Genomic DNA, 13,303 nt, shown 5'->3' on the forward strand with positions numbered 1-13,303 from the left:
CACAGCAATGCAAGGACAGAAAGTGTTGGTAAGGTGCAGCATCTCTGTGGGCAGTATCCTGGTTTAAAGAAGCTTGACTCACACACGCACACACACACACACACACGAAAGGACATCGACTCCTGCATTAGCGCAGGAGACATACAGAGAGCACACGAGTGCAGGGCTCAGGGCAGTGACAACAGCACTCACTGTAACAGGAAACACCCAGAGGGCCCTTCGCTGGAGGTCTGGTAGGGGCTGGGTAGCAAGTGAGCCAGACTAAACGCCATCACTGCTGCTATTTATTTTAATAACTGTACCGCTCCTATTTGACTGTTGACATGAGATTTCACAAGCTGAGATGCTCTGGGTCAGTATCTAGGTCAGAGGCTTGGGGCAAGGAGGTTTAAGCAGCTGTTAGAAACGGAGCAGAGAGCTCTGGCTGCTCACACCCAGGCTGGGTTTCATAAGCAGCAGCCGGACGAGCAAAATCAAATGCAAAATGCAACCCGGGGAGCCTCTGACGCTGTTATCGGAGACAACTGGAAGGACTGGGAGGAAACCCCAAGAAGAGCAGAGGGGTAGTGGGGGTTCTGCTTCTGGAAACAATTCAGTTAGGGTTGCAATAGACTTCTTGTAACCCCTACCTCCCTTCTTTCCCAGAGCTGAGCTGCCTCCGAGATTCTCACACTGGGGCAAATAATTGCCAGCACAAAAAGACAACAACGGCTTTGCCCTGCTATAGTATTTTTAATCCCAGGATCTCACTGAGCTTTTCAGACGTTCGTGTTCTTTATTATCCCCCTGGTACGGATGGGGACACTAAAGCAGGGAAGTGATGTGCCCAAGGTCAACGAGTCATCGGCAACGCCCACAACAGAACCCAGGAGTCCTGACTCCCTGTCTTTGTTTTCGCCATTAGACGGCACTGAATGTCCTCTACAAATTCTCACTGCGTTCTACCCCAGGAATGGTCTGTGCTGGTGGCAGTGGAAGGAGTGGGGTTGTCAGTCACTTTGTAAGTGATCTGCCAGTGGGCGGAGAGCGCGGAGCAAATTTCACTCCATACAGCCCTGACACCCCGTGGAATCCCGCTGGCAACACAAGTCACCACGCAGTTCAAGTGTCAGCTCCAACAGCGCTAAAGGGCAGCTAGGGCAAAACAACCATCACTCCCTGGGGCTCTGTCCTGTTTGACACCTAGAGCCAGGCAGACCGATTTTAGAAATGGGCTCGGCCGGAGAGGGCAGTGTTAAGGGCATGGAGCTACCATCCCTTACTTCGCCCGACTGAAACTCACCGGAAAGGAGAGGAGACCAGGTTCTGGACCTGTCACCAGGGGGCGAGATCCAGTGTGGAGGACCCTGACGCCCAAAGTGCGGCTACAGGGCCAGACTGCTAACCTTTCCCATGGGTTTTGAGGGCTGGGTATCTGCTGACTCTGCAGCCTATCTAGTTACCCCATGTCCCTAGGCTTGGGAAGGGGCTGTACGGGGGATGATGCATGTCATCTCTCCTCCTCCCGCAACCAAGCTGGTAGGTGATCCAGACAGAAAACGAATGCAGCCTCGTCATAGGCACTCCCCACAGCCACCTTGCTGAGCACAACCTCCGTCTTAAAACCGTTCCAGCTGTGAATGATAACAGAGAAGGAACTATCTGCTATAGCTACTAGACTCCGTCTTCATTTCCCTTTAACCGCTGCGAAGCATGACCCTAACCATGACCCATTTCTGGGTGGCTCTCCAGGTTTCTTTGACAGCCTCTCCCCATGCGCAGCATCAAGATAAAAAGCAGAATTTGGGAGTTGGGGAGATGGGAAAAATGGAAACAGCTATGTTGGGATTTGTAACTGCTGTCCTTCGATTGTAAGTTCTTCAGGGCAGGGGAGGTCTCTTTGTCCCATGTTTGTACAGCATCCAGTACAATGGGGTCCTGACCCATAACTGGAGCTCCTTGGTGCTACATAATACAAATAATACAATAGCAAACGACAACCACCACATGCCTCTCATTTCCCCCTTCCACCTTCGCACCGGACCCTCAAACTTTTGCCAGTTTTATGCAGCAATGGGCCTGATCTAAGATTCAGGATCCAACCCTCCCTGTGCTCTGGGGACAGTTGGATTGGATGTCGTCTTCTCCCCAATTTTCTAGAAGCCCAGATCTGTTGTACAGAGTCAGTCACTCATTCTCTCTCTCCCTCTCACACAGACACACACACACTTACTTTTTCAGTGGCCACCAGACTCTTGGAAGCGCTTTTTAAGTAGCGATACTTCTCATCATCAACAGACACGGTTTTAAGAACTAAATGCTAGAGGCTTGCGGTTCTAGACAATTACTTCAACACACATTCTTAAGAGGCTCACTATACGCAACGTGACACATAGTAAGACTGGTGATATTAGGTTGGCTGTGTATCTGTGCCCTGAGTTAAACTCCGTTCAACATCCAATTCATTAGCAACTGAACAGATTAAAGAAGGGCTGTGGATTTTATCTTGCAACGGGCCAGGTAAAGCCCACTGGTTTTACTGCTGTTTCCTCCTAAAGCAGGGAAGTCAACACAGGTTGTGTTCTGCGAGTGGCATTTTCAATTAGTCATGACCAACAAGACAATACTCATTAACATTGCCAAGGGTTTTTTTTTTCTCCCCAGTTAGAAAGGTAGCCAGAAGATCCATGTGACGAGAGACACCGATGCTCTAAGGGGCAGATTTACAGACCTGATTGGAAGAGACACTGGAAGATCCAGGTTTGGGTTTTGCAACACCAGAATCCGTCCTTAAAACGTGTTCCCAGGACACGGCTGGTGAGAGAAATCTGAGGACTGATCAGTTTGTGCCGACGAAACCCACTGACTCCACTTTCTAACCCCCTTCCGGATTAGCTCAGGAAAAAAAAAGATACTGGGATGGGGGAAAGGGAAGGGATGCTAGACAAGAACCCGTCACTTCAAACCCCGATTCACATTAAACCAACTTAAAAAAGAAGGAAAATAAATAAATAAAAGAAAGAGAAAATTAAGACTGAAGGAATAAAAGTGAAGTGACTGGTTGAAAGCACCAAACAAAACCAAATGGTGTTAACGTTTTGACACTCAGCAAGCTGCTGCTCCGAATGAGGTGAGAAGGCGGACATTATCGGCCATTTTGGTGAGACAGGAGTCATTCCGTCTTACTCCAAAATGAGGACGGGGGAGTAGGGGAAAGGGTGCCAAAATAATGTGCAGCCTCTACATTATTAGTGAAGTTTAGATTACACCTGTCCTCCCCTCCCAAAAGGAAGCCTTCTCTCTGCCCCCTCCGTTCTCCAGACAGCCGCCTCTCCCTCTTCCGCCCCACTCCCTCATCTCCCATTCCAATTGCAGTTCGCTCCACTGGGGCAAGATGCTGTTCAGATTTCCCACCTCCGTCCCTCCAGAGGACGAAAAGTTTTTCCTCCTCCTGCCCAGCTCCTTCCTAATTTAATTAATCCTATAAAGATAAAAATCAGACCAAAATCTGGATTTGGTCAGGAGGAAATTTTGCCTTCAGTCCCTTCCCAATCATGGTGATTATTTTGCCATGTAAACACATCAGTTGAGCGACAGGCTGGCTGAACATCTCTGGTCTTTAAAAAAATTGTTTTTTTGCTGTTGCATGAGTGAATACAAAATAATCTAAACCCAATTGATTTCCAAGCAGCTCCATTGTAGCTGCTGTAATATTAGACACAGGCATTTTTTTTTAAAATTTGACAAGGTGTAATCTAATTTTTTTCCCCTAAAACAAAGAGAACAGCAATGCAAAAGGTGTAAGAGACACAGGCAGGCAGAGATTTCGAGATCAGTACAGCACAGTGTTCCTGCAAAGTGACCTTTATAGATACACATATATATTTTTTGTTTCCAGTTGCTTTTCCTGGTGAGAAATCCTTCTGCAGAAACACAGCAAAGTTGTTTGTTTGCTTTGTGTATACATACATTTAAACTCTCGAATTTCAGAGCGAAGGACACCCCAAACTTGTACAGGGCGTCCCCCCCTTGCTTGGAGTGACTTTCTATGATGATACTTCCGGCTAGGGGAGGCGCTCTGAAATGTATTACAGTCACTCCCCCTCCCTGAATTCCAGAACATGTTAACAGCATTCTGGAAAATGGACTTACAGGGGATCGAGAATGAGGGGGCAGGGATCAAGAGTGGCATTACAACCCCCAATCTTAGCTGCATTCTAAAATATATTAACACTATTCTGGATTGGTTTTAAGACACACACACACACACACACACCCTGTCCCACGGTTTTAGAAGCTGTGAGCATCATGCAACAGAATGACACTCCCCTGCTATTCTCTGTGTTCTAGAATGGCCCTGCAATTCCTTCTCTCTAGCCTCTGCCAGGCATTGGAAGTGCACGGATTTAGCAACAAAAGGACACCATTCCACATGCCTCTTGAGGGGCATTTGGAGCAACAGACTGTTCTGGAGTAACAGTGCTAAGTGACCCAAACTTGCCCAGCTCTCTAGGGTAGGGGGCTGGGACTCAGATCTTCAAAGGTATTTAGGTGCTTAACTCCCATTGATTTCAAAGAGAGTCAGGTGCCTAAATGAGATTATTTTTGAAATTGTTTAAGTTATACTTGCTGAATTCACTGGAACGCTAGATGGCCCAACTCAGCTCCAAAACCACGTCTCCAACCCCCACTGAGATGTATTTGAATTGATTTTAATGTATTCTTCTATTAGCTATTTACCGCCGCCTGTTTTCACCTGGGAAAGTCACCCATACCAAGTCACATTTTTCCTAGAACCCTGAAGAATATTTGGAACATTCTCAGCAAGAACTGGACTGCAAAGGACTGCTGCAGCCCCAAGCCCAAACGTCCACGTTGCAATCAAAACAACCCCACAGCCCGAGTCCGTGAGTGCGAATCAGCTGGCATGGGCCAGCCGTGGATGTCTAACTGCAGTGTAGACATACCCTAAGGTTCAGATTTACAAAGGTATTCAGGGTATCAAACCCAATGGGAGTTAGGCACCTAATCTTTTTGGGCCTGTTTGTAAACCCCAACAGGGTCCTATAGCTACATCTTTAGGTGCCTAAATGCCTTTGACAGTCCGGCCCTAAATCACAGAATATCCAAATATTCTTCAGTGATATCAGGCCCTTCTGGACCACTGCTTCTCTAGGTCCCTAAAGGAATCCCCTCCAGAAGGGAATTCTGCTTTATCCGCATGAGCCCAGCGAGGGCAGCGCCTTTCAACCACTACGGACTTTTCCTGGGTTCATCTAGCCTGACTTCCTGCACAGCACACGCGAAAGACACTCCTGCTCTCTGCCCCACATCCACAACTTCCGTTTGAGCGACAGCATCTCGTTTAATAAGCATCCGATCTCGACTGACTTGTCGTCGCCATTCCACTGCGTCTTGTTTAGTTTTATTTTATACTTATTATTGCAACTTTAAAAAACCCTGGATTTAAACCTAGGAGCTTCCCAGATCACCATGCATCTGCAGAATCCACTGCACTGAAGAGCAGAGGGGCGATTCTACCCTTGGCAGGGCAATTCGGACACATTCGAAATGTTTTATAAAGACCAAAAGCTTTTTCGAAAGAAGTGTATAAATCCCTTTTTATTCTACCTGAATCTTTAAACTCAAATTCCTATTCATGAAGGCAAGTCCTGTAATCAGTGGCAATTGTAACTGGGACCATTGGTCCTGGGGAAATCTAGTTTCAGGCTCTACCCACTTTACTGATTTTAAATATATGTTTTTATAGAGGGTTTTTTGTCTCGTTGGAGATGGAGTCAGAAGAGCCACTATTGGCCACGTCAGAAAGACACTGTCAATAATGCAGCATTTCTGAGTGGTACCCTTGTACCTTACAACCAGGGGAAAGGGGGAGATTTGGAGGGGAGGGGGAAATACCAGCACTGAGGGTCCAAGCACTGAAATCTCAGCATCTTAAGAGAAAGAGAAAGACAGACAGTGAGAAAGAAAGAGAGAGAGAAAGAGGGAGACAGAGATACTGTGTCAATACTGCACTGGATTTCTCAAAAATCACACAGCTTTAATACCTGTACGCTGGGAAAGCCACCTGTCTGGTCCTGTGTTGAGTAAGGAGGCCTGGTTGGCAGGGGGTAAAAGCTACACACTGGGGAGGGAAGGACAGTCCATTTTCCAAAGGCAAAACCAGAAGTTGATTAGTGCCATGTAAAATTCCACCGGCCCGCTCTTGCCTGGGGAGTCACTCCCGCGGAGTGTGAGAGAATGTGAGAGAGAAGAAGAGACAATGGGGGAGTGGATGGGACTAAAAGGGGCGTGTGGGAGAGAATCCCCGAAGCCAAACAAAATTCACCACAAGGATTCAGCTGCCAGAAGCATCAAGGCAGTTTCTCCTGAGCTGTGCTTTCATCTCTACCCACATCCCTTCAGAAAGGAGGGTTTCTGGAGTTGGCTTTGCTGACGTGCATCTGTGCCCAGGCAGCAGCTGGTTAAACAAGCCGGGGTTGGGAGTGTGTGTGTGTGTGTGTGTGTGTGTGTGTGTGCGCGTGCGGGGTTGGGAGTGTGTGTGTGTGTGTGTGTGTGTGTGTGTGTGTGTGTGTGTGTGTGTGTGTGTGTGTGTGTGTGTGTGTGTGTGTGTGAGGGGGGGTATGGAAAGAGGTATAGGCCCGAGACCCAGCCAGCCTCCAGCTGGCCGCAGGTAGAAGATGCACAGTGGACTTTGGAGCAGCCAGGATCTTGACAAGTCGCCTCTTTTTAGAGCAGACTTGCTGTAGGCTGGTGATGAGACGATCCAGTGCCTGGTAATTGGGGCCTGTGCATGCGTGTCAAAGGAGGCGGGGGCGGTGGGGGGGGGGCGGGGGAAAATCATGGAGTTGCATTCAGTAGCACAAGAGAGAGCTCCTCATCTCTCCCCATCCTGGCCTGCAAGCAGACTGGCTGCTCCGTGTATGCGAGGGCCGACTCCTTGGAGCAGGGAGCAGGTCTTAGTTTGGGTACAGGATGTGTCAAGTGCCACACACCCCAGATACTATTCCAAGGTTTGCTGATGAATTGGGGTAATGGTCCGATCCCTTGTTAAAAGCATCCAGGATTTCCAACCCCCCAGTCTCTCTCCCTCCCCGAAACAAGGCTTGTCCTGAATAGCAGCACTTCCACGGACAGGTGTTAGAGCTGTGTGACTCCTTTCTATTTCAAGGGAGGGGGGGGCTCAGTTACCATTGGGAGCAGGAACACTGGCTTCTCACAATGCGTTTGGAATAAACTACAGCACAGCATAACCAATCCAAACCGAAAGAAGAAACCAAGAGAAAGCAAAAAACCCAAAAGGAAACAATAAGAAAAGAATAAATCCACTTCAAATAAATCAGAATTTAAAAATAAATTATATATATATATAATATATAGGAAAAATAATAGTAATAATTAATTTAAAAGAGTGGCATGCAAAGAAGATCGTTACATTCTCCTATCATGCATCAGGCCCAATGTCCAAACGGCAAGGTAACCATGACGACAAAAAAGTGCAAGAACTCAGCAACATTACCAAAGGATGCATAGAGAGGCCCACAATGCAACTCAACTCATCTCTGCGAGACCCGGGAACGGGCGGGTCTCGCTCATCTTAAAGATTTCTTGCTTTTTCTCTTTTTTATTTATTTATTTTTTATTTCGTTATTTTTTTTTTCTCTTAAGAATGTAAAAATGTGGGTAAAGAAAGTAAAAAAGAAAAAAACCACACCAACCTTCTCGTAGCTCTGAGGGATGTTAAGGGGGTTTGATGCGGAACACAATGACATGAGGAGAAGAGAAAAATAGGGGAAACACAGAGAGAGTAAAAAAAGGCCTTCTCAAGGCTGTCAGCTGCAAATTGATTTTTTTTCTTTTCTCTTTTAACCAAAAAAAAAAAAAAAAAAAAGAAAGAAAAAAAAAAAGAAAGAAGATAGTAACGACCCTTTTTATTTTCTCCTTTCCTTTCTTCCTTTCCCCCCTCCCGTGCTTGTGTTTAAGAGCATCCAAGCTCTGTGAAGAGGTCAGGGTGGGAACAATCCAAATTCAGAATTAGCACCCAACAGAGGGGCGGAGCTCCAGCAGGGAGTTCTCACCTTCACAAGCTCGTCTGATGTTTTACAGAAGGAGAGGGGATAGAGATTATTCCAGGCAGAGTGGACCTGGAGCAAAGAAGATCCCCTAATTGAAAACCTCGGCTCCCGACCCACCTCCCCCACACACCCAGCTGCGCTCGCGCTAACTCCAAAATAAGACTTACTTTAAAAACAAATAAATAAATAAATAAAAAGAAGAAAAGAAAAGACATTTCCTTGCAAGGTTAAAACTTACAACACCTATCCCAGGTATTCTATAGAGACAAGCATGTTATGGGAGAAACAAGTCAATTGGAAACACAAGCATGTTCAAGACTCTTTAAAAACAAAAACGGAAGAAAAAAATGTGTGTGTGAACTTCCCCCTCCACTTCCTCCCCAAATGACTGCATTTCAGAACTTCGGTTACCTTTCAGCGAAATTGACACACAAGAAACAAGGAATTAGCATGAAAAGCACCCCAAACACAGCACGGGCTAGCCTCCATGGTATTCTCTACATCTTCTCAGCCAGCAGCTAACGCTGGATCACAGAGGTTTCAGGTGCACACGCAGGCTAAGTTGGTATAGAGGGCCATCCACCTGGAGCTAGGACTCATCCAGGGGCTAAGACAAGAAGCTCTGGGCAACGAGAACCTTTGGCCAATTTTCAACTGACCAGAAAGGCCAGGGAGATTTAAAAACAACATTAAAAAAAAAAAAAAAACCCAACACATTTTTTTAAAAGCCCATTCTAGCTAAAAGCTGCTTGCAATTCATTTAGCCCTTGTGTGGTGTCAGATCCTGGATTTATGATGTTCCCACCCATGGATTTTCAGAGCCAAAATGACAAGGCAAATTTCAGAAGCGATTTTCCAGCTGGTCACAAAAGGCTCTTTAAAAACGCAGCTTTTAAATAATTAAAAGCCTTCTCTCCATGTGCATGTGATTCAGTGAGCATGAGACACAGAGAGAGGCGTGCACACAAGAGCATGGGTCTACGTCTAACTGCAGCGTCAATGCGGGTGAGGGGAACGCTTCCTTGGCCAAATGGGATGGACATGGCAACGGTTGGCTGGGATGCAACGTTCTTTGAATGGCGGTTTTACAGTGAGAGGGGCTGGCCCTTGCTGTCTCGTAATCAGAGGGTTTTGCTGTGGAAAAATATTAGTCTATAGGAAAATATGACCCGTCCGAGAACTTAAAAAAGGTGAACGACAAAGAAAATGCAGGGGGGTCACTGAGCCAGCAAGTGCTAAAAAGCATAGGAGGAATTCAATATCCCTATTTCATCTGTCCCCCCCACCCAGCTGTGTGGGTAAGGGGACTTCCGACTGCTTATCCCAGGAGTGTGCTGGTGTAGCCCGCTTCTCACCATGCACGTATACCCAGCCCCGTGGCGTCTCCAGAGGGAACCAGGGCTAGAAAGACCTGTGGTCAGGGAGTTCGGGAAGGAAAAGCCAGCTGGAACATGAGTGAGGAGCGAGAACCTGCAGTCCAGTGCGGTCTTAGTCCCATGTTGGGAAAGCTCCACAGAGTATGCCAGACCACACCACTCCACGCCAGGTCAGCCGAAGAGCAATGCCCCTAGAGGGGCTGGGCTAGCTGAAATCCCCTTCCACTGCCCTGCAAGAGCAGTCACCCCTCCCCGGCCCTCACCAGGCGAGGTGAGATTCGCCTGCTGCTCCAGACACCCGATTGTCCCCCATCCCGATGCTCCATTTTGGTGAGACTGGGTGGGTGGGCTCACCCGAGGGAGCTGAACATGCCCCGCCTCCTCTAAAGCTCACACCAGCTGAGCAGACCTTACCAATTCCTGCAACTTCCATGGGAAAGGTGGTAACCCCACAAGTGGCCACAGCCTCTCTGCAGCAGAGACCGTGAGCTTCCCTCCGCGAGATGTGACCCCACATTGACCCAAGAGCTTTAACATCCTTGGGCCAGCTTCCAGGGGCACCCTGGGGGTCAGAGCTGACCTCACAATGGGGGTCAGGCCTCTATATTGCTGCTGCGTGCGCTCCAGGACAGGGGCTGCACCTTTTGGGGGCCACTGCAACAGGTATGATAAATAATGATCCCCACGAGGGCCAACAGGCTCTGTGCCCCTGCTCAGCCTGCAGCAGAAAAAACATTCCAGGGGTAGGAGGTGGCCCCTGGGAGGGGGGGGGGGACGGACGGACGACTGAGATAAGGCTTAAGAGTGCCACACTCCAGCTGCCCCTTCCTTGACTCAGGTACCCTCTCCAGAGGGATCCAGGCAGCAATGGAGAAGGGACTCCACCACTCATTCCCAGAGGTGCCCTCGGATCCTCTTTTCCACCCCCATGATGAGCTGTTTCAACTGCAAGACCTCCCCCTGGCTCCGTGAAGGAAACAAATCAAACAGCAGGGGCAGAGGGAGCCCGTGATTTGCCAGCGTTCTGAGCCGAGGCGCTCCCTACCTCTCACGTAAAGGTTAGCGGGTGAAGAGTAGCGCACCCCGGCGCTGTTGCTGGCCACACATTCATACTTCCCCTGATCAGTCTCTTCACTGCTCTCAATCTGCAGGCCACCTGGCAGGAGAGAAGAAGACGGCAGCAAAGAAATTGTTGTTATTTTTTAAGAGCAGACCTGGCACCAACGCCCTCCCCCACCGTTTTCCCCCAGAGTCAACGCAGATCTGAAAGGTGGCCCGGGGTGTGGGGCTTTTTGTTCCCATGCTAGAACTTCTCTCCTTGGGCATTGTTGACAGCAAACCTGGATCAGAATGATCATTGCCACTGCGGGACTAGTCGCCCAACCCAACCCCTACAATCCTGATCCACAATGGGGGTAGAAGCCGTACGAGCTGCCCCATGCTATCCTACTGGTCTGCGTCAAACCCTGACCTGGGGGTTCACTTCTAACAGGGACAGGACAGCTCAGCATACAGGTCTTGCCTTCTGAGTGGAGAAGAACAGCAAAAACACCAACTCTGGTGGCTTCTGCAATGTGGACAATTTCCTCTAGGAACGAATACCAACAACTCAACTCGCATGGGCCACCGAACAGCCATTGGTGGCAACGACTTCCTGTCGCTACTGATCTAGGTTGGAACAGAACCAGCCTTCGAGGTGAAAGGCTTGTAACCCACTACCAGCCCCCTGAGCCATCCCTGTCACCGCTGGGTTTGTTGTGTGCATAATAAACACCACACTCACAGGAGCGGAGAGAGTGCTTGAAAAGTGCATTATCCACCAGTGCATGTGCTAAAGGGAAAACAGCGTAAAAAACAAACTGGAATTTTCTAAACTGCACATGGGTTTCTATCCAATCTGAATGGCCAGTATGCCTGACCAGCCCAAGGAGAATCAGGGCTTCTTCTATACCTGTACACTATTTCAGTTGATGAAAATATACCCAAGTCCAGACTAAACACTCCTCCCGTCAACTAGTTCAAAAGAGACCTGCACCAATATGCAGCACATAACTACATAGATGAAAATCACCTCTGTTTTTTACCCTAGAAAGCATCAGGTCAGGTCAAACTCCAGTTAAAGTATATCTCCTATAAAATAAACCAACATGATATCAAATGTTTCTTATATTATATAGATGTATGTGCACATGACAAGGGTAGAGACCAGAGCCCTTAAGATTCCTTGACTGCATGAAAAATTGCAGCTTGGTCGAAAAGTACTGACAGACCCTAAGGGAGAGGGGTGCAAACGGTACCACTGCTGATTGCAGATTCAGATTCATTGCAGGGTGGGGGACAAGAGGGTTGTGTGTGAAAACAGGAGGGTGTTAGTCTGAGTAAAAGAGAGAGGGCGAAGGAATGAGTGTGTTACTCTTGTGGATGACAGATCCCAAGTGCAGACTGGATAGAATTAAAAACAAATAAAATAAACAAAGCCAAATTCTCACCAAAAGAACCCACGGACATTTCAATCCAGCCGAGTGACTTGAAAACCAAATGGCCCCTGAACTCAAGCAGATCAGTACCTTCCCACTGAGACTTCCAGCTGCGCAGATTTCTTACAGGATTGAAGCCACAGCACTCTCCGTTGTCTGAAAGCTTCAGCTGGGAGGAGGCTGTGTCAGGTGGGGGCTCTGTGAAGCTTTGGTTTATGTGGGTCGGCTTCCCTAATCCCAGCCAACGTCTTATTTAGCTCACAGTAGTGCTCGTCTGAATGGCGAGTGCCAGGGGAGATTTTAAACCGAACTCAGGGGCGGGAACAGAAGGACGTGGCTGCAGGTGGGAAAGCACGCCAGGAAAGCACACCCTTGTCTACACTAAGGAAATAAGGACCACTTCATTTTCCTCGAGGGCGGCTTTGCCGGTGATAGCAATGAGGGAAGCTGTATTGAAGACAAGGTCGGTGTGTGTTCACTACCTACTGAGAGCAGGTGTAGGCATGGTGGTAAGACATGCCTGCGTCCTCTCCCATTGCTATCAGTAGTAGAGAATTCTGAGCTTGAATTTTGCCCGTGCAGAGGCTCCCAGAGTGAGAAGAGCCTAGACGTTACAGCTGGGATGTTCAAAGGGGCCAATGGGAGTCATGCATCCAAATCCCATTCACTTCCAGTGGTGGCAGAGGGTCTCACTCCCTTCAGGTGAAAGACCCAGCGACCTAGGCTGGGTACGAAAGTTACTTACCAAGAAGCACCTGAGGTTAGAGAAAGAAAGAAGGCTCTTTAGAGGGTTGGGACTGAACATCCTGAGGACCTGCTTCAGCAAGGCACTGGGCAACCTCCACTGCCATGGACGTCAAGGGCTCCAGGGCACTCAGTACCAATCATGATGAGGCCCCTGAGTGGTTACCAAGCTCTGACAGTGCTTAATGCCAGACATACACCTGGGTCCTTCACAGCCCTGGAGAGATTAGCTCTTAAACCTCCACCATAAATTTCAGATAGCAGCGCCTGAGCCTTGTTTTAGAATAATAAAAGGTTTCACCAAGTTCACCCAGCAAACAGAAAGAGACGTTGGAACAGTATTTAAAATAAAGACGGACACAAACAGAAATAAATAGCCAAAGGTAAGGCAGGAGCAGAAACCACAACAAAGAACAATGAGACTTTGGGTTGAGCAGAGACCACATGAAACAGGAACTGAGTTGGAGAGAAATTGTTTGGTGAGGAGCAGGTGGGTGAGTGACTGAGTGAGTGGAGCAGGGGGGTCTCTTACCTCGGATTGGAGTACCTTCTGCAAGGGAAGCAAAGGAAAGAAGTGAAAGGAGTGAAAAAACCAAAAACGCTTGGACTGCCGGTGGGAAAAGGACCCAGC

The 13,303-nt window shown here is 48.2% G+C and overlaps 1 protein-coding gene across 7 annotated transcripts in view; it reads right to left on the minus strand.

Moving 5' to 3' along the window:
- PTPRS (protein tyrosine phosphatase receptor type S) overlaps positions 1-13,303 on the minus strand; it is a 252,215-nt gene that overhangs the window by 67,684 nt on the left and 171,228 nt on the right. For all 7 annotated transcript variants that reach the window (XM_054013364.1, XM_054013362.1, XM_054013363.1 and 4 more), the window contains exon 6: positions 10,497-10,607. In XM_054013364.1, coding sequence (XP_053869339.1) covers positions 10,497-10,607 — 111 coding nt within the window. The remainder of the gene's footprint in view (positions 1-10,496; positions 10,608-13,303) is intronic.

This window comes from Malaclemys terrapin, chromosome 24, assembly GCF_027887155.1.
Source record: "Malaclemys terrapin pileata isolate rMalTer1 chromosome 24, rMalTer1.hap1, whole genome shotgun sequence".
Taxonomy (NCBI): Eukaryota; Metazoa; Chordata; order Testudines; family Emydidae; genus Malaclemys; species Malaclemys terrapin.